We start from the raw sequence: 26,935 nt of genomic DNA on the forward strand, positions 1-26,935 counted from the left end.
GGTGGTGGTAATGACGGCAGTGGTTGCGGCGATAGTGGTGACTAGGGGTGTAAATGGGCTGGGTTGGGCTGGGCTTTGGCCTTCCTGGCCCAAGCCTACGTCAAAAAAATTCAGCTTATTTGGCCTACTGGCCTATTAAAGACTTTATTTGTAGGCCAAGTCAGACCCATTTTAAAAAATAAGAAAGCCTGACATGACCTACAGGCTTTGTAGGCCTCCCATTGTAGATACTAAGCAAAAAAAGTAATTGTATAGAGCAAAGAAAGTTTCATTCATGCATACACTAGTAGTTCTCATAAGAAGAAAAAATGAAAAACAAGAAAGAGTCAACATAATACCCCAGCTTTAGAATATATATCATAGAGGAATAGAGTCAAAGAAATGAGAAAAATGAGAAAAATAAGAAAAATACAATTACTGGATGCTGAAATAAAGTCTACAAGAGAATATCATTTATCTAAAAATCTTTAAACCACCATCAAGACAAGGAAAAAAAGAGTATTATTGAAAGATCTTCATCAGTAACATCATAATCCAGCAAGGTACCCATTGCTCCATGGTTTTAAGCTGCAACAGCATATAAAATTTGGAGACATTAGACAAGTTTTCCTTTCATAAAATAAAATAGCACAAAAAGTAAAAGATATTGGTATTTGGTACTTTGCGTCTTTGTCACATAAAATAAATATTATTTTATTATTTTATTTTAATAAATTAAATAGGACAGCCTACAAGGCTGTAGGCCGGGCTTGACAAAATTGGCCTATGGCCTATTTGTTAAAAAAGTTTTTTTATAAGCCTAAGTCTACTCTACTTTTCTGAAAGATCGGACCTAGACCGAGCTCAATGTAGGCCGGGCTTGGCCAGCCTGGCCCATTTATACCCCTAGTGATGGCGGGAACAAAAATAAACAGATTTTGTCAAACACTATTTCCGTCTGTTTCTGTTCTTAGGAACAAAAATTGAGAAAAAAAAAACTGATTCCATAAAGATTGTCATCCATACCCAAAGATTATCGAAGTGGATTTTGCCTTGGTCAAGAAAGTTTTTTTTATACATAGGACCATGTATCGAATTCCTATTAGTACGCTCAGGGAATCCATATATCTACCAATTATGTTTTGTTAGTGATTTTTTTTTTTAATTTCTATATATGATCTCAACCGTTGAAAATATTTTATTTTATAATTAAAATAATTTTAAACTAATTAGAAAAATCTGAGAAAAGTGTTGAGGCAGCTGGTGCTGGACCACGTGAGCGTAAAAGCTTATTTTAATTGACAATATTGCCAAGTTGAAGTAAAAAAAAAAGAGAGAAGTCAAAATTTATGGATTAAACAAAAGAAAAGAAAAGAAAAAAGGAAAAAGGAGGGCGAGCACTCGAGCAGAGATGACGTTGGGGGATGAACGTATGTTGTGGAAAACGCGGGTGAAAAAAAAATAAAGCAAATAGTATTTTAGTTACAGTAACAGGATGATTGGTGTGTTCTGGTTGGTTGGTTTTTATTCCTTGTTCTCTCACTTGTGGAGTGGACAATACAAAGCCACCTCTCTTTCCTTCCACAAACTCTCTCTCTCTCTCTAACTCTCTTTAGTTGTCTTTTTGTTTTATTTGATTATTATTATTATTATTATTTAATTGTTATCATTATTATTGTTGTTATTTATTGTTGGGTGTGTGGAAGTTTGATCGTGTGGAGACACAGACACAGAACACAGAACACAGACACAGTCATAGGAGGAGACAGACATAGCTTAAGTAAGTGAGTGGTGGTGGTGAGTGTGTAGAGTGACAGCACGGTGATGATATGCCTATATGGAATTCGATTCCATCCTTCCTCAAGGTCCTTTCTCTTGTTCTTCGTTTCTTTCTATGCTTGATGATATTACACACACACACACACACATATATATAACTAAATTCTATTTGATTATCTTTTTTCATCACAGCATGTCTTTCTGATCATGTGCGTTTTCATGATGCTGCTGTTTCATTTTTAATTTTTTGGTCAATTCTAGATTTGTCAAATGCTCCTCTGCGAGTGATTGTGAGATCTGAGATACTTCACACCTTGTTTCTGTCTCTGCTATGTAGTCCAACCATCACACTATACAAACTTGAGAATGTTCATGCTCGTGCCATGCCACTTGGTTCTACTGCTTTTTCACTGGGAAAAAAAAAATGAAATAAAATAATCTCAGTCAAAGCTACTTTTTGTGCTTGCTTTTGGACAATCACCCTAATAAAAACCTTCTTATAGTTCTCTTAAATTCAAATTAATATTGAATATACTTTCCTGATTCAAACTAGTAATCTGTTTCGTTTTGTATTTTTTTTTTTTAAAATTAATTTTAGGTTTAGATACTGTCTAGTAGTCTCATGATAAATTGTTTTTATTTAACACTTTAATAATCATTGATCAAGGTGCAATTTATGGAAACTTTTTCAACTTTTTTATCCATGAATATTTTAAAGTTTGAACCTTTTTCCCTATTTTTTTTTTTTTAAAAAAGAACGTACAGTATAGAGTATGGCAGCTTTTGAAAAGCCTTGGGCTTTAGTGTGGTTTGGACAGAAATATCAACCTGAAGAAGGGAATGTCCTTGAAAGTAAATCCAAGTTTGTATTACTGTAAGATAATTAAATTGACAAATAGAAGAATCACAGACTTTGTTTAATTAAATTTAGAATGTGGTGAAATTGATGATTTTTTATAGCTATATTACTTCATTCACTGTTTTATAGGATTAAATTGGATTAAGATGATGCCTCTATTGAGAAACTGACTTGTTCATATCATGTTATTTCAGATGCAATGTGGCAAATGAACTTGAGGTCAAGTGAAACAATGGAATCAGGACCTTATCCCGAGCATCCTGGAGAACCAGATTGTTCATATTACATCAGAACTGGTCTTTGTAGATTTGGAGCAACATGTCGATTTAATCATCCCCCTAACAGGAAGCTGGTATGAACTGCAATACATTTGGACATATTGTAATTATAAATTTATTATATATGTATTAGATATTGTTGATACATGGTTCTTAGGTTTTTATATTCATTCATTCCAAAGCACTCCTATTATCACCATAGAATCTCCCAAGGTGATGGAAGCAATAGACAGTTGAAAATTATTTGCCGTTGTCCTTTTATATTCTTCTTTCAACATGTGCTTTTTGCTTGGTTTATTTACATAAAAAATGCTTTCATTTTCCATATATTCAACTGGATCCTGTCATAAATTAGCAGACAAACCAAGATGAGCACACACACTTGGGAGGATATAATTTTGCATTTGTGTTTAGAATTTTCTTTTTCCCTGTAACCATACATGCATTTTTCACAAGTAAATTTCTTTGACCTGTTTTGACTCATTAAAATAAATAAATCATGTTGCTGCGCTGCATAATGTTGAAACTATCTTGCTGTACTGTTGGTACTTTTAATTTTTGGTCACACATTATTAATTAAATAACAGATACCTGATAAGCTTTTCTTTGGATACTATCAGGCTATTGCCACTGCACGAATGAAAGGCGAGTTCCCAGAAAGGATAGGGCAGCCAGAATGTCAGGCATGTACTTGTTTCTCAATGAGTGCATAAGGTGCATATTGCTTGTTTATGTGCATCCTCTGTGAATTTTATCTTTTTATGGTGGAATTTTATAATTTTTCAAAATTGTGACACTTGAAATCTTTAGAATACTTGGAAATGCCCAAGAGAATTCCTCTCAGCTCTTATGAATTTATGTTTAAATCTGATTACAATTCAAATCCCTAATAAAATGAAACTCCTACCCCACCAAAAGAAAAATGAAACTCCTAAATTGTGGGGATATGAGATAAGGATATTATTTATAATAACTAACACTCCTCAAGCTGGTGGATATATGTCATATGCATCAAGCTTGTTATATATGTAAGTTATTCTTGGAGCTCAAAGAGATTTGGTGAAGATGTATGCTATTTGATCATTGGAGTTCACAAATTCAATAGCGATGTCCCTAGAAAGAATCTTCTTACATATAAGATGGCTACCAACCTCCATGTGTCTGGTTCCCTCATGGAAGATTGGATTAGAGGCAATGTGCAATATAGCTTAGTTATAACAAATAAGTTTTATAGGACTTGTCTTACAAAACCTAAGTTTTAAAGTAATTGTTTTAACCATATAAGTTCACTAGTTGAAAGAGATACTTTGCTTCTGTGCTTGGCCTCGCAACTAAATAATGGTACTTGTTTTTCCATGAGATGAGGTTGCCCCCAATAAGGAGTCAATACCCAGAAGTTGATTTTCTGTCACAAGGAGAACTTACGCAATCTACATCTGCATACTCAACAATATCTGCATGTCCTCTATTTTCATAAATCAATCCCTTTCTTGGAGAGCTCTTGATCTATCTCAACATCTGAATTACTGTATCCCAGTGGCTATCACATGGAGAGTTAAGGAATTGACACACACCAACCTGGTCATGGTGAGATAAAACAGTTTTCCCACTAATCTAAGATATCTTCCTGGGTTTCAATAAAGCTCTTTCTTGATTTGGTTGAAGCTTAACAATCAGATATATAGGAGTAATAATGGGTTTACAATCTAGCAATCTAGTTTCTTTCAAAATATCGAGAGCATATGTCCTTTGAAAAATGACTATACCTATATTTGACTACATAACTTCAATCCCAATAAAGTACTGAAGTCTACCAAGTCTTTAGTTTGAAAGTGTTTAGATAAATACTATTTTTAGGCCTATGATGCCTTCTTAATAGTTCCTTGTAATAAGATATTATCCACATAAACTACCTTAGTAGGATAGACGTGCATAAGGTGGCATGTGGCTACACATGTGGATGATTGCTAAGCGTTGTAGTGGCTTAGCAATCTGTGTAGGGTAGTTGGATTTGGATTTAATACTTTTTTGGGTCCTCATGACCAAGTTGTGTGAGGCATACCATCCATTTTCTGTACTCGTCTCTTGAATTGTTTATTTAGATTATGTGGTATATTTTGGCCTTGAGTGGAAAGTTAATAGAATTTGAATTTGCTTTCTGTATGCACGACTTCACCTAAATTTTGAGGTAACTAGTTTATGTTATCTAAAATTAGTTCAGTTTGGCTTTCATCTGACTAAAATCCAGTTAAGCATTTTATTAATCGAAGTGCATTAAATTTTATTTTATTTCTTTTCTTTTTTTGAAGAAAAAGAGCTGGAAAATGACCTCATATCAAACTATAAAGTGTTTGTTTTGGTTTGATTTGCGTATTTGAGTATATAGTTGATTATCTTTATAGTTAATATCGACGTTTACATCAACCTTATAGTGTTAAGAACTAGTTTTGGTCATGACATAGTATATATATGTACTTGTGTATTTAAATATTCACCATATTACAAATATTGACCCCCTTTTTTGTACTTTCCAGTATTATCTGAAGACTGGAACTTGCAAATTTGGAGCCACATGCAGGTTTCATCATCCTAGAGACAAGGCTGGGATTGCTGGAAGAGTTGCCTTAAATATTTTAGGCTATCCACTCCGCCAAGTTAGTATTGAATATTTTAACATCATTAACTTGCCCGCAACACTTTTAGACTGAAAAGCTTTAATTCAGATAATGCTTCTTCCTGTCCTGTTTATGTTTTATAAAATTTTGTGGCCTTGCATACTTCTATTTAATATTTGACACCTGAACGTTTTGTGGGATTGTTGATATTAATAGTCTAATTCTATATTTTCTTTGTTTCTTGTTGATGCAGAATGAGCCTGAATGCGCTTATTATTTAAGAACTGGACAATGCAAATTTGGTAACACTTGCAAATTCCACCATCCTCAACCAAGTAACATGGTGCTTTCAATGCGGGGTTCGCCTGTTTATCCTACCATACATTCTCCAACTACACCCGGTCAGCAGTCATATGCGGCAGGAATTACAAATTGGTCTAGTTCTTCCTATATTCCTAGTCCACGCTGGCAAGGCCCTTCAAGTTATGCACCTTTAATTCTACCTCAGGGAGTGGTTTCAGTCCCTGGATGGAGTACATACGATGTAAGCTCATCCATTCTTTCTTAGAGAAGGTTATAAGGAAGAAATAAAATGATGTGATATTCTATGCTTGTGGCTGATTATAAGGCACACTTTTGTGTGGAGAGTGCTTCTTAAGTTAAACATTTGTTTGATATAAAACTATTCATGTTCACGTGCTTTCACCTAATGTCTTAAGTTTTCGGAATAGCTGTTTTATAGTATGGTATCAGAGCCTCTATGACATTATGGTGAACAATCCTTTTAACTATTAATATAACGCAACATGCAGATATGTCCTCAACTATTTTACTAGAACTCAGCCATTGCTGAGATGTGTCAACATCCTAATACAATATTCATTTTTCCAGGGTCAAATGGGATCAGACAGTTCACAGCAAGTAGCAGGAAGTGGTCAAACCTATGGAACTTCTCGCCAAGGTGAACCAACAAATGCAGGATCCCAAGGGGCATATTCTCAATTCCGTTCTGACTCTGTTCCTGTAGGATTCTATGCATTGCAGAGGGAGAACATATTTCCTGAGAGACCTGATCAACCTGAATGCCAATTCTACATGAAGACTGGAGATTGTAAGTTTGGTGCAGTCTGTCGTTTCCATCATCCACGTGAGAGGCTGATTCCTGCTCCTGACTGTGTTTTGAGTCCCATAGGCCTTCCTTTACGTCATGTGAGTTGAATTCTTGCTATTGAGTTCTATATGCCAAGTTTATTTTTCTTTTAGATTATTTTGTTTCTGAATTTATACTTCTTTATAGTTCTCATAGGTTTTGACTTTTGAGTTTAGTACGGCCTGGAAAAAGAATTAGTTTTCTTAATTTTTCTTATCGGATTATTTGATTTGTTGCTGTATTATTCTTTAGACTTTACATTTGTCTATTATCTAGATTTCTATCCTCAAAATTTAGCTCCTAACAGGATGCTATGAATTTAGTAGAGAGATAGACAAAACACAATTGTGGGACTCTATGTAGGAATCTTAGGATCTTGTATGTCTTCTGATTTTGGGTTTTGTAACTATCTATTTCCTAAAATGATAAACTCAATCTAGGAGCTAAAATGAGCAACAATGAAATTTGTAAGCCAAAGTAGTGTTGTATATTTAACACCACTTTACTGAAGACAGTGGTGATAACTTTTCTTTGTGTTCTATGTTGATAACTTATTTTGTGCTTTGATAACATTTTATCACTTGTTTTAAAAGTTAGGCTACTAACACATTTCGAAAGTTATCAACACAGAATAACAAGTTACTATCAAGAGAAGGAGAAAAACTTCAATGCACTGGGACTACCGAACTCGGTGCTCCCTTTTACTAAAATAAAAAAAAACATGGATAAAAAGGGAATTATTTTCCTTTTTTAGTAAAAGGGAGCACCGAGTTCGGTGGTCTCGGTGTATTGAAGTTTTTCTCCAAGAGAAGGACAAGTTACTAACAAGCATAAAAAGAAAAAGAAAAAAGAAAAGGCCATTTCCCACGAAACCTGGCTTGTGAGGGTCGTAGTCTTACCCTTGCATATTTTGCAAAGAGGTTGTTTATAATGATTTAAAATTATCACTTTTACTTGGGTGTGTGATAGATACCCACTTAAGAAGGTGTATGTTTGGAAGAAGTTACATGAGAAGCAACGGATCAGCTCCTTCCAATTAAGCATGACTTGCAAGGGGAGTAACTAATATCCTACGTGGCAGCATGAGATATATGGCAACGGAGGGAAAGAGTAGGCAGGAGGTTAGTGAGTGAAGGAATTGGGAGGAGAGAACCAGACCTCTTGAAAGTCTTGATTATCTTTACTTTTTCTATTTTGAGGAATTAGAGAGGAATTCATTGTCCTCTGTTGTAAGGAGCTAGTCTCCATTGTTCCATAAATATCAGGTTTCTATCAGTGTGCAATAAACGTTTTCATAACATGAAAGGACCCAAATCATTCTTATTTTAGATTATTTTTATTTTTTAATATTTTTAATTTACATGTCCTAGTTCTATGCATAACATCCCATAAATGGTTTAAATCACAATACATGGGAAAACCTATCATTGAACTATGCATGAGCGTTAACAGATGTTTGAATTGGGACACACAAGAATTGTAGTAGTAACCGAGCAAACTTAATGGTTTGAAGCATTTTGTAAAATTGAAGACATTAGATATGATGAGAACAATGTTAATCAGTCTGAGTTGTTAGAAGTATGCTCTTCCTTGTTACATTGTCTAAATCAAATTGTGATATCTGATGTTATTGAAGTTGATTCCTATCCTTTTTGATGTAGCATATCATTTCCGAAATATGTGCCTAGTATAACTTCGTTATTATTTCCTTCTTTCAAATATGTGTGAAATGCTGTAAAGTAACATGCAATTGTTTTGGTACAAGCTGATAGAGGTAGTGTCCCGTTTCCTACAGGGAGAGCCTTTGTGTGTCTTTTATTCACGTTATGGCATATGCAAATTTGGCCCAAGTTGCAAGTTTGATCACCCAATGGGAATCTTCACCTATAATATATCTGTATCACCTTCAGCTGATGACCCAGGACGGCGTCTGTTGGGTTCTTCATCGGGAACTGCTGCATTAAATTTATCATCAGAAGGACTTGTTGAGACATCCTCAGCGAAGCCAAGGAGGCTTTCATTATCAGAGACTAGACAGATTCCTTCTGGTGATGATAACATTGATGATGAGGGATAATGATATCTCTTGGAAAGGGTCATCTTCTTTTTACAATTTTTTTTAAAGGGAGAAAAGGGCAATCTGTAAATTGATTTTCCCATTGCTGGAGATGTGCAGACACTACAGAGTTCATGTCAATTTGATTGAGTCAACCTGCTATTGAATGCAGTTGACAGATTCAGTTGGTCTGGATTTTCATGCTGCCAAATTGTATAAATTTCACAAATATTTGTCACATTTGGTCAAAATCCAATGTGAACGTTTCTTTTTCAGTCCTTAAGCCAGTCACTCTATTTAAAGTTTTCCCAATATGTAAAATATATCTTTCTGGAAATTTATAATGATCAATATTTGGCTCCTGTGTGAATCTTTGTTTGGTGCAGGTTTGAAATTCATTGCAAAGCCTTTTCTTTCTCAAACAGTTGGGTTTATGCTGTCTATTTCAACGTCAAGCCATCACTAGGATTCAATATCCTTTTATTTTTCATATTTTTGCACATTCTTATCAGAATTTAGCAGCAGTCCATGGAAGTCTTGGTTATTTATGCGTGTATATTTTTTTCAAGTCAAAATAAAAGCTACTGTTCTAGAATTTTATTCCTAGTTCTACTTTCCCATGATATATTTATTCTTTTTGTAGAGATTGATTGTCCTGGATAGAGTTCATTTTGCAGAAGTTGAAGGGTAAAGAGTTTAAACTGTGAATTTTAGTGGCAGCAGAAGCACAACATGTTAATTATATGCTGTTATGCAGATTTCAAGCCTCAAAGCAAAAGTGACTTGTTCTTGTAGGGTTCAGGCTACAAATTACTCAATTACATGCTTCACTTAAAGGTGGGTGGATGGTCCTTTTTGACTTGGAGTTTGGTTAACAGTTCACATGCAACTAAATCATAGTTGGGAATTTAAATCTTTTGTGGAGGCTTTATAGGATGAGCAGGGTTATATTTATAAACTTAACTTTTTGTTTATAAACTATACTATGTACTACGGATAGTATATTAGTATATACTACTTGTAATACATAGTATAGTTTGTAAGAGTAGTACATACTACTTGAGTATGTACTATTCGTAGTACATAATGTAATTTATAAACAAAAAATTTGTAATTATAACCTGCCCCTTATAAGATTCAGGATTTCTGTGGCTGAAGATACATGTATTTTATGTGTTGCTCACTGATTCTAGTACTTGCTATCAATAAGCTTATGCAGGTATTCTGTCGATTCTTTCTTCTTTCATTTATGTTGTTATTCACAGAGAACGGTGTAATGAGATTTGTCACGATCTTGGGCTAATAATGTATTTTGCATTCTTGTGTTGCCAGCCAAATCTGTGTTTTACTGTGCTAGTTTTCTGAACATCTGAAAAGAACAATTTATTGGACTTGTTAGGAGTGCTTCATTGATTAACACTTAACTGCCCCAGAACTACAAACTACAAAGACTTAAAAAGCAAAAAACGAATGGCACAGTTAGTGATCAATATCTACCTGAACCTCGAAGATATAAAATTAGATAAACAATAAATGCGCAATTAATAATTTTACAATACATCAAAGAGTAGTTGAGAAATTTTAAAAATCATTGCATTACATTAAAGTGTTTTGTGAGGATCTTTTAGATTTTTTTTGTCTTTGTATCTATCATTTCCAATAAAATTATGCAAAAGCACACACAACAGTAAACTAAATATGAAAGAACTAATTTTCAAACGTAGCTATTGACAATTTAAGTAAGAATTCAAATTAATGTAAAAGCACTAATATGGAGAGGCAGTTTTTTTTAATAAGAATTACTCTCACGCCTAATGGGTATCAGAAAACTTAAAAGAAGATTTGTTTTAGTTTTTTTTTTTTTAAAAAAAATTATATTTTGTTTTGTTGTTCTTCTTTTTTTCCCCTTCGAGTCCCTACACTTTCTTATTGTTACTAAAGTACTTCATACCATCACCTAGCTTCGACTTAATATTACTTTTTTGGGAGGGTTAAATGGAATTTTTTGTTGAAGGGAGTGTTAAATGGAATTTTATGTTGAACTTATATAACAAAAAAGATATAAATTGAGTTGAGTTCAACAAGTAAGCTTAATAACTCCATAAAAAACTAACTGTAGAGTTTGGTTCTTATAATTAGAGAATTCGAGTTCAAATTTTGAAAATGAAAAAAATAATTTTGAGAGAGCTACTCTTTATATAATTTGACAGTATTCAAATTGGATTAATTGGATTGCCAAAAGAACTGATTGGAAACAAATAAAGCAAATTTTTTTTTTGGTTACTCTTGTTTTTGCTTAAGTCGGTATGGCTTAAGCTGATTAACTTACCAGCCGAAAATTTTAGAATTAATGACCATAACTATTAGTTTTTTAGAATTTATTTAATTGTTATTTTAAAATAAAAATTAGTATAAAATAATTTATTTTATTTTTTTCGTTAAATAAAGTAATTTATTTAAATAATAGTTAATTTTGATTCTTTTAGATAGATTAATTTAAGTTTTTTAATATATATATTAATTAAATAAATTTTTAAAATTAAAATTTTTAAACTGTATTTATACAAATAAAATAAAAAATACATACATGTATAAAAAAATATATATATATACAGACTAATTCGAATAATTTATTACTTATATAGAGACGGGTTGGAATTTATCAACTTAAATTATACTTAACATTTTGGCTCAACCTACAACGGACCAAAAACAAGTAAACAACCCTGTATGATATGGGTGGGCGCTTTGATGTTATTTTATGTCCTTAGTTTTACTATGCTCTTTTTTTTTTGGGGTAAATGTTTTCCTATGCTCTTAAATTAGTTCCTCTTTCATTTTTTTTTTATTAATTTTCTTCTTATACTAAGAGCTATAAAGGGACTTATGACACAGATCATTTTGTAAATAATTGTATCTATAATGACGACTAATTTGCAAAAAAAAAAAATTATAAAATTCAAAATACAGAAGAATAGAATTTATATGGATCGATCATTTATTTTAACCAGAGATTTATAAAAGAAAATCGTACACAAAGTAAAAAACTTGAAAAATAAGTACAAAACGAAACAAATTAAGCATTCTTAGGACCAAGAGATTGATCTACAAAATTAGTCTTAAATATTAGTATTTGAATAGAACTATTAATTAATTTTTATATTTTCTGATTTGTTTTATATTTTAAAAGTAATTTTATATTACTATTTTTTCAAAAAAATAAATACATATTCATAAATATAAAATCCATTATTCTAAAGCTAATTTCAACTTAAAAATGATTCTAAATTATTTATTCATGCTGTTAGAGCATGATCTTTTTTTTTTTTTTAAGAATTTAGATCATAATCTTTTTTGTTTGTAAGAAACGAAGACTATATTCTCTATTATAATGATAAATAATATAAGAAGAGTTATATTTATAAATTTTTTATTTATAAACTCTTACAAACTCAAATATTTATTTCTAAAAATACACACTTAAGTGTTTGTATAATTATATTCTCTAAAATACATAATTAAATTTATAAACAAAAAATTTGTAATATGATTTTTCCCCGAATAATATTATCTTATGCAAGTCGATTTCGAAATTTGTATACCAAGTATCCAGCATATAATCTATCTTTATTTTATCCTAGTAACAAAAAGCGTAAATACTTTTTTTTTTTATACTCAAGAAAAAATACGGGGTCCAAATTAATTTTTGAGAAAAAAAAAATTGATTTGTGGTTCTTATAAAATTTCAGTGCTTTAAAATTGTGATTTTTTTAAAATTCAAATAATATTTATGTTAGTCTTTTAAAAAGAACTAATATGAGTATTTTTGTTTTTAAGAAATTAAAATAAATTTCTTTTTTGTCGTATACCAAAAAGAGTATTTATTTAAAAAAAAAGAAAAGAAAGAAAGAATAGAAGCAGAAAATCTATCTTGCTTCACGCGTTTTATACCCGTCCAATAATAAATATCTTATAATCGTGTCTTTTCCAAAACATAAGCTTGTATGTGAGTGCCAACTTGCATCTATTATGAGAGAAAATGTGAAGACTCATCTGCTACATGTAGTGCTTGTGTTCACATGAACACACAATAATGAGGTCCACACTAATTTTCTTTCTTTCTTACAGTACTTGTATAGTTGTATTTTTACTACATTTTTTTGTTTGTTTGTTAATTTTGTGCATTTATTTGGTTGACAGACATTCACACATTTGGGTTGAACACAGCACTAATTACTTTTTATACTTGACTTTGATGGACAAAGAGAGAGAGAGAAAGAGTTTGATTTTCTCAATCAAATGTCTTAGTTTTCTCTCTCTTCTCCTTTTTCTCTTTACCTCTAGAGATAAAGGGAAACCCTTGTTCTTGTTGTACTTGTTCTTCTTTGTTATAACACTCTCTTCCAACTCATAATTCATTTTGCCTTGTCTTCTTAGTTTCTACTCCTTCCTTTACTTGTGCAATCTGCAAATCTAGTTCTTCTTCTGTTAGTTTGGTTTACTATAACTCCATCTACAACCTTACCAAGCCAAAGCTCAAATATTGTTGCATAAATAGGCACCAAACAACACATTTATGATACACCAATTTGAAGCTAGATTAACAGCCCCTTTCCAAACACAAACCTAAGAGTAAACAGTACTTTGTCAGTGACCAAACTAACCATGATGCCTGCTCATGGCCTCATCATCTCTCTCATTCTTTTGTCCATTTTAGCCAATGAGGCGAGCTTGTTCCATGTGAGTATTCTTTCTTCTCTCTCTCTCACACACACAAAATCTAAGTCTACCTTTTTGAATTCAATTAATTGATCTAGCTACTTTTTTTTTTTTTTTCCCTAGTAAAGTTTCTTGTGAATTTTTCTCATGGGTAGTACTGTGAATTTAAAAAAGAATGTTCTTTTATGAGGTAGGAGGCAAATGGGTCAGTTCCAATGGTGCCTGTGATGGAGGATGGGAAGATGGAGATGATGATGGTGATGAATGAGAGCAGAAGGAAGCTTGGAAGCTTCCAGATATGTGCTCTGTGCACTTGCTGTGGTGGAGCAAAAGGGGTCTGCTTGCCCTCTCCATGTTGCTATGCCATCAATTGCAACATTCCCAATAGACCTTTCGGTTTCTGTTCATTCACCCCCAAGACCTGTAATTGCTTTGGATGCCATCTTTGATTCCCTCTTCCTTGCTCCCTTATTATAATTTTATAAGAATAATTGAAATTTAGGGTTATCTTTAATTAGTTCCGTTCCAAGTGTGAATGAGAAGTGAAGAATATCTGTTCTTAGATTTGTTTGTTTATTAATTATCATTATCATCATTATTATTATCCAGGGATTGTTATTTCCAGGAATTTTTTTTTTCTTTATGCAGTTCTTACTGGGATTTGTTAGGGGTGCCTGGAGATAGCACATTGTCTGATTGTGAGAATATCAATATATGATATAGTATATGGAGTACATCAGGAATCAAGAAAGTTTGTCCCTTTAAGTGGAGATATTGGGGTTGATGATAATTTTTAACTTTTTTGAATGAATATAGTAATGCTAGTGCTCAGTGAGGCTGTCGTTTGGCTAAGACTAAGATGAAACTTTACAACTTATGCTCATTTTGTTAAGAGGACTTGTGGGTTTCTTCCTTTAATTATTTAATTTGTTTATTTTAACAATGAGCTGTTCTACTTGTGGATTTTTTAATTGAATATTATATGGTGATTTCTCCTATGTACTAATATTTTGCTGCTTCCACTAAATCCACTCTTCATCCTGCAATTACCTTCACTTTCCCCAAGCATCTGTTTTCTCTTGTGGCATAAACTAGCATTCATGGTTTCTTTGGCTTAGATTAGAAATGCTTGTTACCTGATAAATAAAAAGTTATTATCTTGATAATCATAAACGCATATTACTGGTCTGTGAATTTGTATCTTTACTACTCTAGTTTGATGCAACAAATGGAAGTTTTTAACCAAACTTGTAATCAAAGTAAAATGGTGTCATTTAGCCCCCACACTATATGAAAAGGGATCTGTGTCATGCATATTGATTTGGGTGGTCCCAGAATTGATAAATGGGCAACCCTTAGAGGGAAACAAAAGAGGGGCAGATGGTTAGCTTTTTACTTACCTTTGATAGAGGGGACTGAAGAGCGCTATTTTTGGCTAAAAGCTTCTGTGTTGATGGGTTTTAATTGTTGATGGAGAAGATAGATGTGATGATATTAATGCATATTGGTGTACCCAACCGTGTATATATATATATATATATATATATATATATATAAAAGTTAAAAGTGGGTGGTAGTTGGGTGGGAGTAAGGCAATTAAGCCTTAGCTACAAACCTGCTGTATTTGTAAGTTGTTGGTTCATTGCTCTTTGCTACAAAATTGACTCCCATTTGTCAACACAAAGTTGTTGGTTCATTCTTTCTTTTCTAAAGTGTTGTATAATACTAATACTAATACTAATACTTCTGTTATGCTTATAAAGCATGAATATTTATCAGCATTGTTAAAGTTGTAAGGATGAGTAGTACGGCTGTAAGCTTTGGACTTGCATCTGAATCTGGTGTCTTGAAAACATTGTTTGGGAATCTTTCTGACCTCATCTTGGCTACAACCCATGTGCTGTTCAAAGCATATTTTAAGGATAAAATGTGAAGGGTAGTGGCTGTTTCATTATTCTGCCTTAATTTTATTTATTTATTTATTTTTAATGAGCTAGATTGTTTGTTCCATCCATGTATTCTGATTGGTAAGTCAATATGTCACCATATTGGTATTTCTATTTTGCTGCAGACATATTTTCTTTAGCTTGTGGAAACTTTAAAAACTGCAACTATTTGGATCACCATGTAGTCATATACATAAATCCATTACCACTATTGGTTGGTTCATTTAAATTGATATATTATATAGTGCATAAAATGCATATATCACCTTGCTGTTGTGGTTTTGTACGTTGTGTCCCAAAACTTATGAATGTCTCAAGGGTCGACGAAGTGGTAAGAGACAAAACAGCACAAAAAGCTACAGAGATTCTTACGAATATCCTTCTTACCATGTGACTCAAGTGTGCCTCCTTCACCCAGTCCTAGTTTAAATAGGACCATACTATCTACATTTACTATTCTATCGTTAGGACTACGACCATACCGTCTACATTTACTATCCTCGCATATTGATCATTTAGATATTCATTTCTTGGAACCACAAATTGAGGGATAATTAACTTTCACTGAATGTCAATGCATACATGGTTTAGGATCCGTCCATAGACTTAATGTTGAATGTGAAACAAAAGTAATAGGAAATTCAATTAAGGTATGGGAGAACACTTTACATTTTACTAAAGGACAGAATAAACCATTCCCTTAGGAAAAGGTGAAAAAGGAAAGGTTAAACAAGATGCACAAAGCTTAATTAAGAAAAAACTTTTCCCCGGGAACTCATGTTGCCCTTTGAGATGCAAAAAAAAAAATGTAGTAAGCTTTTTTCAATCACTTCCCACGATCAACACTTGCTCTAGCTGCTAATTGGGTTTGCTTCTCTTTACATAAATGATGTGTATTTTTAGGAAAACTACACAAAACTTGAACTATCAGTTGAATTCTTGCACTGGCTATTGAAATGGATCAACCCAACATTCATCCTCCTCAACTGCTTTTTGCCATCGTTTTCTAAAAACTTCTAACTCGTGGTAAGAACGTCTTCTCACCTGCACCATATCCAAAATATTATATTAGTGACAACAACAGCATCATTTAGATATGGACTACATATTATTTGTTTGGCATAAAAGTTTCCTCATTAAGGAAATCTGATATATACGTGATAAATAGAAATTTACTTATGGAGGTGAACAAATGATCATCTGAGCTAAATGGAAAAGCAATTTGCAAAAGAAGATAAGAGGTGACTGTCATTGAAGGTGACAAGTACCTATATAAAAGATTTCAATTCAATGTACCAAACCCATCGTTTTCCATCTCTCTAGAGATTTGCATGGGGCTAAAGAACAAAACAACTAAATTAAAATATGTTTTTCTTTCCTATCAAACAACCTAGCACAAGCTACTCCATAAGCATTATTCAAAGAAAATGGATTCTGAATCCAAGTGGATGAGTAATTTTGGACAGAAAAAAAAAAAGTGCTACGGAAAAGATTATACTTACTATTATTTTAGTTTTATTAGTTTTACTAACTGATTAGTTACCGTTAGATTAATTTGAAATTATCAGTTGAAAAATGGAAAGAATTAATTACCATTGATTTCAAATTGATTCAATTGTAACTAATCAGGTAGTAAGAGTAGTAAAACTAAAATAATAGTAAATATAACCATTCCCTTATGTTGTAAATATTAGGTCTTTTATTATTATTAGTATTTGTTGTATTGGGCCAAGCCCATTAGATCAAGAATTAGGTTTTTTAGTCTCTATAAATAGAGACCTCTTTGTATCAGATTAATACACAATTATAATAATATTTTTCTGATTACTCTTTTCAAGTTGGTATCATCTACCACTGGTTATTGCATGTTTCTTTGCGGTAACTTAGTGACATGGAGAAGTACGAAACAAGATGTGGTTGTCAGGTCAAGTGCAGAAGCTGAATTTCGAGCTATGACTCAAGGCATTTGTGAGTTACTGTGGCTGAAAATTATACTTGATGATCTCAAAATCAAATGTGAGGGACCTATGAAGCTGCTATGTGACAGTAAGTCCGCTATTTGTATAGCTTATAATCCGGTTCAACATGATCGGACTAAACATACTGAGGTCGACCATCATTTCATCAAAGAGAAACTTGTAGCGGGTTGATTACCACTCCATACATTCTCACTGGGCGTCAATTAGCTGATCTATTGACAAAGAGACTTCCTTCAGACAGATTTCAAGAACTTACTAACAAGCTGTGAATGATAAATATTTATTCCTCAGTTTGAGGGAGAGTGTTGTAAATATTAGGTCTTTTATTATTATTAGTATTTGTTGTATTGGGCCAAGCCCATTAGGTCAAGAATTAAGTTTTTTAGTCTTTATAAATAGAGACCTCTTTGTATCAGATTAATACACAATTATAATAATATTTTTCTGATTACTCTTTTGAAGTCCTTATAAAATTTAAACAGTGTGCCAATGGTTTCGGTTGAAAGACTAAGACTGTAACTTACATCAACTCTATGATCCTTTGCGTGAGATGATCCCTGCAAGTCAAAGATAATTTCAGTTTCAGGGCAGAGAGAATTAGAGGCACATAGTCCAGATATGAATCATACTACGAATTATAACTTTGCAAACTAAAGAGGACAATCATTTGTGCGAAGTATAAAGATGTCATCCCATATTTTTTACCTCAGTCTCATCTATGCCTCCAAGAGTAGGATGACCGTAGTGGACTATGTATTCAGCATCCACCACACCAACATTTTTTGTTCGATCACCCTAAACAAGGTCACTTGTTATGGAAGCCCAAAAGCAAAAAGGACTTCTATTATAAACTAAGCAGGAAAAGTAATAATAACAATGAATTTTTTTTTCATATAGTTCCACTTAATTTATTCTTAAGGAACATGACATGCATTACTTACATTTTAATTTCCATCAAGTAAAGGTAAAAGTAAAAGAAATAAGAGAATGTCAGAGGGGGAATATTCAACATATAGAGAATAGGGAATCATCAAATTGAACCAAAAAATAACAAGCTTAACTTGCCTGAGCACAGTAGCCAAGCTGCATATCTAGACCCCATGCATGGATCAAGTCATTCTGTAAAATAAACCATAAATGATGAATGAATATGTAACCTTTTGCTAAAGAAGAAGCGGCACCAGCATTAACATAACAGAATGGTGCACCTGGATCAAATACCAAACGCAACGCCAGGAATCTCTCGAGAAAACAGGAGCCATCATTTCTACCCATCTAAAACAAATAGTTAACTTTCTTTAAAGTAATATATAAAGTGAATACACATTAAATTAGCAGTTACCACAAGAAACTTTTACCCTGTGCAAGGAGGAGCAGTGCTACTTTCATCACAGCCTTTACCACTACCACGGGGTTTGTAAATCCTTCTGATCCCACAATGACCAAAAAACATACACAATATACATAGACACGAGTAAGTATCCACTTTTAAGCTTATTCATATGGTTTGTCAATGAAAGTTCATTACCACAGGTTGGGGAAATTTGAACTCAGAAATTTGGTTATTAAGTAACCAAACTACTAAATGCCTTAACTACAAGAACAAAAATAAAAAGCTATAGCCTACAAATACATATTGCATTCTGTTTGTTGTGTTGATGGTAATTGGTAACCCATTGTCTAACCAATGAGATAATAGGAACCAGCCATCCCTCATAAAGTTGAAACTATTTGTGTTCTATATAGTTAATTGTAGAACTGTTACTCTATGACTGAAAGGTAAATGACTGAAAAGTCATGAGTTCGAATCCAGTAAACAATCTTTTTGTAATTATGCAAGGATAAGACTGCGTACGAGGATTTCCTCCACCCCACACTCGCTAGTCAGATTTAACGAGGAGTGATTTTTAGTGGTTTTTATAGTTAATTGTAGATGCTGTGCGCTGAGACAAAAAATTAAAGATAAAAATGTTTCTTACAATAAAAACAAAATCATTATTGACAACCTGTGCACTTGTGATCTCCTCTGACGTACGGTAATCTGATGATGCATCTCCGATTTGTCACGATCAAGTGCTGGTTGAGATATCTCCAACCCTTCACTTTTTATAATAGAAACATACCTAAAATCATTGAACCAGAAAATATCAACCACTAATCCTTAAGATTATGGTCCACTGTTTACAGAATAAATTGAACATACTTATCAGGGTGGAAATTTTCAACTCCAAGATCCTCATCCCAAAGGAAAATATAGTCATATTCTGCAACTATGTCAGGGTGTAAGAAACGCTTGGCAAACCACCTAGTCATTGAAAACATGTCCAAGAAAAAACCACTTAAAGGATAACTGAAATTCTTTAAATTATTGATGGTAATGAAGCGTATGGTCACATACCATTTACTTTGATTGATTGCAGACACATGAATGACATGATTACTCCATTCAAAATCCTTCCATCCATCAACAATACCATCATAGTGGAAGAGCATCACAACGAAATCACTTGCTAGAAACTGCAATTTGGTGTAGAAAGAGTCAATAAACTTCAAAATAGAATAGTAGCAATGAGCAATCTGTACAAAATTCAATTGAAGGACCTTTTTGACCATCTTGTTCACAAGATCTTTCTGTGTTATCCCCACTGCCATTGCAAACAAATTGGCTGATGCATTTGCCTTAATCTGTTCAAATGTCTCCAAGTCAATACGTACTCAGAAGCAAAGAAAAATAACTAGGAGAAGAATAGCATCAAAAGCATGCAAATGAAGCTGAACTCTGTTAAAGAGACTACTTTTCCTAAATCAATAACTTCACACTAAAAAATCTACAAGGAGAGTAGAAAATTGTAAAAAGTTATTTCAAGGCTCACTAAATCTGAACATGTAAATATGTAATCTTTCCCCGCATTAAACACAACACAATATAAATAAAGGGCAAATCCTGGTGCACAAGATTCCCCGACTTGTGAAAGTAGAGGGGTATCTGAATCGATTTTAATAAGCCAACTACTAAGTACTAACAAAATTTCCTTTCACTGAGGAGAAAATGAATGACCCTAATAATATGATCTTGATAGGTCACATAACAGACTAAATGAAACTCACATCTATTGTGGAATGACCTTTCGTAGTAATGGGAGGACCCCACAAAGGTCGCATTTCCAAATTGGAAGTATTTGAGACTATACCTTCCGGTAATGCCTGACTTCCAGTAGGCCTGCACTGATTCTATTAAACAAGACAAACAAATATAAGCGTCAAAGTTGAACATCTGAAATAGTAGATAATGAATGACTCATCTAAAATATTATGTAATGTACATGCATCTAGTCTGGTGCAGGAAGGCATACACAGCAAGAGAATGAACCTTGCATTTATCAATTCCCAAATTCTGGAAGTTCACTCTCCATCTTGATAGTTTCTGTAGCATGAAACCAAAAGGGTTATTCCACATGATCAGAATTTGGAAGAATATGTATCTCTTGAGATATATAAAACCATTAATGTAGCCTCACCCAAAAGCTTAAACTTTTGGGTTGAATTGATTTTTTTACATGGTCTGGTGTACCGGGTTCGATCCTCACCGCTCTCACATTCTTTCTAGTGGAATTTCTTTCTATGCACAGGTAGGTGGGCCTGTGCATCGTCTACCCTTCAAGTCAAATGGGCTCTCATGTGAGGGGGCATGTTGATATATATAAAACCATTAACGTAGCCTCATCCAAAAGCTTAAATTTTTTGGATTGAATTGGTTCTTTTACGTTATCCTATCCCTACTTCATCAAAGTCAAATCCAATTGATTATTTGATCTACAAATAGACATCCTAATATTTCAATACTAGGAGTGGCCAATCCCAACATTTAAAGTCCAAGTCAAAGTAAAACCACCAATCTCGACAAGAATTCGAACCAGCTGTACAAGTTATGCATTTTTAATGAGCGGAAAATCAACCATTAGGGTCAACCCCAGTTGGCATATGAATAGTAACCTTAAAACAACACCAAGCAGAGAAAACCATTTCACTTGTTTATCCTGAGGTAAGGATTTATTTATATACCTGGTTGTAGCGTTCTGCAAAGAATGAACTCGTGAAAAGCAAAATAGCACAAAGTAAAGAAGCTACAGCCAAGATGCCACAAAGGCAAGATTTTTTGCACCTTGGATCAGCAGCCAGAAATTCCTGGTAACACAAGATAAAGAGGGTAAGATTAGATGAAGAAGTAAAACATACGGAAACATTGCAATATTTCAAATCTCTCCAACCCTGCCATTTTCATGGCCACATAACAATTTATAGTCCTGAAAAAAATTAAAAGGAAAACGAAAAGAAACAGCATGGTTACTTAAGAAAAAAAAGACCCTTTTAGATAAAGGCTTCAGCTTCAACTAGTGTCTCACATAAACATTATAGATAAACGAGAATTGAATCAATGGTAATAACACAAATAAAAATGTATATCATATAATATATGAATGAAGGAAAGAGTAGCTTACACGACCAGGTGGCTTCATTTTCTGCATTAAGAAGCAGAGCAAAACACAACGCTATATATGTCTTTGTTCTGTGTAACTATTGACCAAAAGCAAAAGCATCGCCATGAAATATCGAAATCAAATTGAAAAACAAGTTGGTTAGTAGCAGAAATGATTGTGATCATAAGGGTAAGTACCTTTGCTTTAGAGATAGTGGATGATGAGATAGTTAGTTGACAAGAGAGAAAGAAAGAGAAAAACACTACCAGACATGAAGGCAAAAACAAATAAACGTTGTATATGAATGTTGTAACACATGTATTTTCTTACGTTGAAGAAGTAAAACGTTTTCTGGAAATCCAATCGACATGTTCCTTCATTCTCTTTGTTAAATTATATATAATAAACTACCGCAACTGGCGGTGACATCACTGGCATGTGGTTTTGGCGTAGTAACGTCACATAAACACATGTGCTAAGTTTTCCTTGAAGCTTACAAAAAGGTATATATTTCCATGATGAAGTTTTTGTGACTTAAACAATGCCTTTGAACTATCCTTGATGAAGTTTTTGACTTGGTGTATGCATATGACAATTATTATATTCTCTAGCACCGTTATGTTATATTGCTTCTTTTAAGGAGAAAAATAATTTTATTTTATTTTATAGAAGAATTTTTGGGAAAAAAAACATAATATATTTATTTTTATTTCATTTTTTTTAATATATTTTTATTTCCATTGAGAGATTTCAATCCTCACATAAGAGAATATGTATTTTTAACTTTTTTTAATTTGTGTTCTTAAGTTACGGGTTTGTTTATTTTATTTTTTATAAATCGTATTCTTTACGGAAGACAATTCTGTTTTGAGGCAGGTTCATGATGGGGCTAGCTCTCCCAAAGAGAATTTTTTGCATTCACAATGACTTGAACTTAAGACCTTGCTTAAGTCGAATAAAACATGTATCAGTTAAACCAATTCTTTTTAGTGGGTTCATTCTCTAGATAAGGAAAATAAATTGATTTTTTTAAAAATAAATCGGTTTTTTTTTAAAAAAAATTGGAAGTTGTCATGCACACCCTTATTATTTTTTATCCTTATTATTCTTTTGGCAGCCTTCTATTTTCATTTTTCTTTTGACAACGGAGCTCCATTATTAGTAATGTTTTAAAAATCCAACTATTTTGTTCACTTAAACTAATTGAATCATGATTCAGTTAAGTTTTTAGTTTGAATTTAATTATAAGAGAAGGTCATGTGATAAGTCTTAAGATAAAACCTTCAGCCTTTTTTTATAGATACTATTAAGTGTTATTCAACAACTTTTGTAAAGTAACATTAAAATAACAAAGAACAACAATCGTGAGAAGCACGAACTTTTGAGTTAATGAATTCCTTGTAGAAAACAAAACAAATCATTTTGTTAATATTGAAAAGGAAAAACAATGTTACAATTTGTGATTTTGGAGGCAAAAGCTATAACAATTTTGTGGCAAATGCTCAATTGTAACAACTGTATTTGGAATGGAAAAAAATCACAGTGTAGGATTTTTCAGAATAATATATTAATTATTTTTGGTAGAAGAGAAGAAAGCACCTATAAGCCAACTTTAAAATGATTAACGCAATGTTTACGATTGTTGTTTTTCTTCTCATTGGGAAAATCAATTATTTCTTTTAACTAATTTTTTATTTCCCTTTTTTGTATTTTTTTTCATACACGTAACACATTAATTATATTTATGTTCTACTATATTAAAATGATTGATTTTCATACATGTGGCTCTTTAATTATGAGGATTTTATCCTATATTCAACTATAACTAATTACATTTTTTTATTATATAATATATATTAAGATTATTGATTTTTTAAAGTAATTTATTTTTGATTTTTGGAATTATAATGAGTGATTTCACTTTTTGAGCCATACATCCATAGGGTTGATGGCTTGATGTAGTTATATTGTCGTAAGTATTTTGGATAATAATGATTATATTAAGCATATATCAACCATTAAAAAGATCGTTTACTAAAAATAAAAAAATATCTTCTCTCCCATCAATTGCTCTTCTAAGAATTAAAAACTTTTCTGCATGTGATTTTCTCAATAATCAAATATGCAAAGTCATTATCACGTTGCATAAATTTTATTTAATTTTCTTTCATCTTTCCTATTCAGTGGTGAGAGCTGCAATTCAATTCATTCTTCATGCTCAAATAATGGCACAATTGTGAAAAGAACAACCAATTTGATCCGATATAAACCGATTCCTAGAGAACGCTGTTGATGAAAGGTAAGCACAATGATCATATTCATTTTTCTCCTTCTTTTGAAAAGTTTTGCTTTCCAATTTGCCTAGTATGATATGATCCATAAACACATGAATAAAATGTCAAAGCACATTTATCTTCCATTTTTTTTTTTTAATTTCTTTTCCTTTCACTCCTAATTGCTTTTAGAGTTGTCAAGTCAAATGAGGATGTCAAGTCAAGGGAAATTAATTCCCTTGATCCTTTTCTCTCTCTTTCTTTTTGGTGAAGTCAAGGGTATTCAATAAATACAAATATATTGAGTAGCGTGGAGATATATTGGATAGTTTGGAGATATATTGAGTATTCAATATTGGTATCCTATCATGTTGAATCTTAACCCAGCTCCCCCCATCGGATAAGAAATCATGTATTGGATAGGATAAAATGAGACAATAGGATAAGCTAATCATATCCTATTGACCTACCAAACAAGAGATAAAAGTAGAATATGATAAGTTATCTCATTCTTTCTTCTTTATCAAGTGCTCCAAACAAGTCCTTAGAGTTGTCAAGTAGCACCACTAGGGTTAACTTAGTGGTGTGGGGTGTGTGTGTTAAGAGTGTGTGTAATGTAGGGTGTTGTGTTCATGTCAAGTCAAGGGAAATTAATTCCCTGATCCTTTTCTCTCTCTTTCTTTCTCTCCTCTCTCCTCCCTTTTCTCCATGGACGGCTCACATGAGCCGAGACCACTATATATTTGCTCCAAGTCAAGACATAGGTTAGACGCATTACTTCAAGCTATGTTATTAAGTGAATTACCACCAATCATGTAAATGAATTGATAAGAGGCTATTTTAATTTAATCAATGATTTCGAGTTTGAGTCATTAAAAACATAATTGTGTTAAAATTTAGTAGAAAGAGTTTTGCAGACTATATAATCCTACTCAATTCCAATTCGAATAACAGATAATAAAAAAATAAAATAAAAAATAGGTTTTGAATCTCTGATGTGACTGGACGATTTTTCCATCTCCCTCGTACGCAAAAACATAATGGGACTGACCATGACTTTTTTTTTTTTTAAAAAAAAAACAAATTTTTTTTTTTAATCAGGCGCATGAGAAAGCACTTTTCCTAAATAAGTGTTTTTCCCATAAAAAATTCACTGAATCTAAAAATGATAGCTGGCTACCTCAGCATTCGTCCATGTGAATCATAGCTCGCAATTCTTTAGAAGCCCACTTGTTTCCTTCCACCTTTTCAATAAACGTTATGGATATAGACGTGCCTAGTTATGAATATGATGCTTATGTATATTTATTTAAGATAGAAATGCAGGCAATATTTAAAAAAAAAATATTTATAATAATTTTTTATTAGTAGGTGAGATTTCACATTGATTCCACTAATAAAAAATAACATTAAGTTACTTGATGTAGCAATTTTGGGTTTTCATTTAATGATAAATACCTAAAAATGTAGTGCTAGCCTTTCTCCTTTTTTAAAATATAGATTTGGTTAAGCCACTAATTTCGTCTGATAGTAAGGTGCTTGAGTGATTTATATTAGGTTATGTGTTCAGTTCTTATTTATAATATATATATAGGGTAATGTTTTCCTCCTTTTACATGACACAAGCAATCTTCCTACACAAACATAAAAGTGGGCCCATCATTTCTTTAACTTTTCTTTTATTTTTAAAAATAGTGGACCCCACAATCTCTTGTCTCTATGACATGACCTAAGAACTTTCCTACAACATAATATTAGTTTTAACCATATATATATATATATGAGCTTATTGTTTCTCAAGTTGTTTGAGATAACTTTATCTTTGACTACTAAATCATAACCGTACAAAAGATGGATTAATGGTAACAAAAGCATAGACAGAAAAAGGGAATCAATTTTTGGATGAACATAGATAAATATATCTCAAGCTGTTTGAGAAATTTTTTTCTTATATATATATTTGGTCATGTACTCACATGCCTGGAACCAATTTCTAAAACCCAGCTCGGATCGGGTTCAACCGATTTTATGTTAAATTGTGTAAAATATATTCATTTTACAAGCAATATGATTCAAACTTTAGTCCCTTTGTTTGAGGGGAAAAAGACTTACCATTAGACCACTTTTCTTTTTTGGACATAATGTCAATAATTTAATATTTATTATCTATTATTTTAAAATCTGATTAAACTCGATTGAACTACTCACCCAATATCCTAATAGCTCAACCGAATGATAACTTGTCCAAGTTTTAAAACCCTGGCCGAAACACTCACGCTTAATTATCCCAGGGACTGGGATAGCTAGATATTTATTACGGGCCAACAAGTTTACTTAAAGCTTGGTTTGGGCCTGCGATGGAGAAATGGGTGCACTTACTTTTCAGGGTTTGGTCACTTTGACATAAAGTTGTAACTTGCAACTGGGAGGGAGAAAAGGTTGACATGAGCGACCCTTTTAAAAGGTGAGTTACAAACAATGCACAGACACGGGACACAAGACACGACACGCCACGTCGACACATTAATTTTAAAAAATATCATATTTCGACACGTTGGAACTGTTGGGTTTGCTCTTTTACTAAAGCCCAAATGGGTTATTAGTATGAGAAGAGCCCAAGGAACCTAGAGCCCAATGAGTTAGGATTTCTTGGAACCCATATAAATAGTACCTCTTAAGTCATCAGCCAAAAAAAAGGTCTTTTTGTGAGAAAGAGGCAAGCTCTGAATCTAATCAGTGCCCACACACTTCCCCTTCCTCCTCGAGAGATAGTTTGGAAGATCTGCCACAGTCCAGCTTCAAGGAGGTTGTTCGTGCTGCGGCG

At 32.7% G+C, this 26,935-nt stretch overlaps 3 protein-coding genes across 5 annotated transcripts; 2 read left to right on the forward strand and 1 right to left on the reverse strand.

Annotated features, from left to right (window-relative positions):
• The first annotated feature begins 1,361 nt into the window (after nucleotides 1-1,361).
• LOC133301731 (zinc finger CCCH domain-containing protein ZFN-like) lies at nucleotides 1,362-9,916 on the forward strand. Of its 3 annotated transcripts, none has more exons than XM_061501422.1 (7): nucleotides 1,362-1,844; nucleotides 2,812-2,969; nucleotides 3,516-3,578; nucleotides 5,430-5,549; nucleotides 5,764-6,054; nucleotides 6,402-6,719; nucleotides 8,456-9,913. In XM_061501422.1, the coding sequence occupies exons 1-7, from the start codon at nucleotides 1,817-1,819 to the stop codon at nucleotides 8,735-8,737; spliced, it is 1,260 nt and encodes a 419-aa protein (XP_061357406.1). In that variant the 5' UTR covers nucleotides 1,362-1,816; the 3' UTR covers nucleotides 8,738-9,913. The 3 variants fall into 3 exon arrangements, with proteins under 3 accessions (XP_061357406.1, XP_061357407.1, XP_061357408.1); XM_061501423.1 differs by lacking the exon at nucleotides 1,362-1,844 and adding an exon at nucleotides 4,261-4,482 and having other exon boundaries at nucleotides 2,881-2,969; nucleotides 3,516-3,609; nucleotides 8,456-9,916; XM_061501424.1 differs by lacking the exons at nucleotides 1,362-1,844; nucleotides 2,812-2,969; nucleotides 3,516-3,578 and adding an exon at nucleotides 3,623-4,482 and having other exon boundaries at nucleotides 8,456-9,916.
• Nucleotides 9,917-12,724: 2,808 nt separating this feature from the next.
• On the forward strand, nucleotides 12,725-14,459 carry LOC133301744 (uncharacterized). Its single transcript, XM_061501440.1, has 3 exons — nucleotides 12,725-12,814; nucleotides 12,917-13,456; nucleotides 13,630-14,459. The coding sequence occupies exons 2-3, from the start codon at nucleotides 13,382-13,384 to the stop codon at nucleotides 13,882-13,884; spliced, it is 330 nt and encodes a 109-aa protein (XP_061357424.1). The 5' UTR covers nucleotides 12,725-12,814; nucleotides 12,917-13,381; the 3' UTR covers nucleotides 13,885-14,459.
• A 1,870-nt stretch (nucleotides 14,460-16,329) lies between these two features.
• On the reverse strand, nucleotides 16,330-21,877 carry LOC133301721 (uncharacterized). The gene is made up of 14 exons (XM_061501399.1): nucleotides 21,860-21,877; nucleotides 21,423-21,545; nucleotides 20,731-20,784; nucleotides 20,507-20,591; nucleotides 19,962-20,074; nucleotides 19,759-19,877; nucleotides 19,564-19,665; nucleotides 19,367-19,483; nucleotides 18,719-18,787; nucleotides 18,569-18,635; nucleotides 18,426-18,479; nucleotides 18,066-18,155; nucleotides 17,885-17,917; nucleotides 16,330-16,425 (listed from the first exon to the last, which is right to left on the reverse strand). The coding sequence occupies exons 1-14, from the start codon at nucleotides 21,875-21,877 to the stop codon at nucleotides 16,330-16,332; spliced, it is 1,140 nt and encodes a 379-aa protein (XP_061357383.1).
• Nucleotides 21,878-26,935: the final 5,058 nt, after the last annotated feature.

This window comes from Gastrolobium bilobum, unplaced genomic scaffold (assembly GCF_033153095.1).
Source record: "Gastrolobium bilobum isolate Gb01-03AN ecotype WA unplaced genomic scaffold, APGP_CSIRO_Gbil_v1 utg17158, whole genome shotgun sequence".
NCBI classification, from domain to species: domain Eukaryota; kingdom Viridiplantae; phylum Streptophyta; class Magnoliopsida; order Fabales; family Fabaceae; genus Gastrolobium; species Gastrolobium bilobum.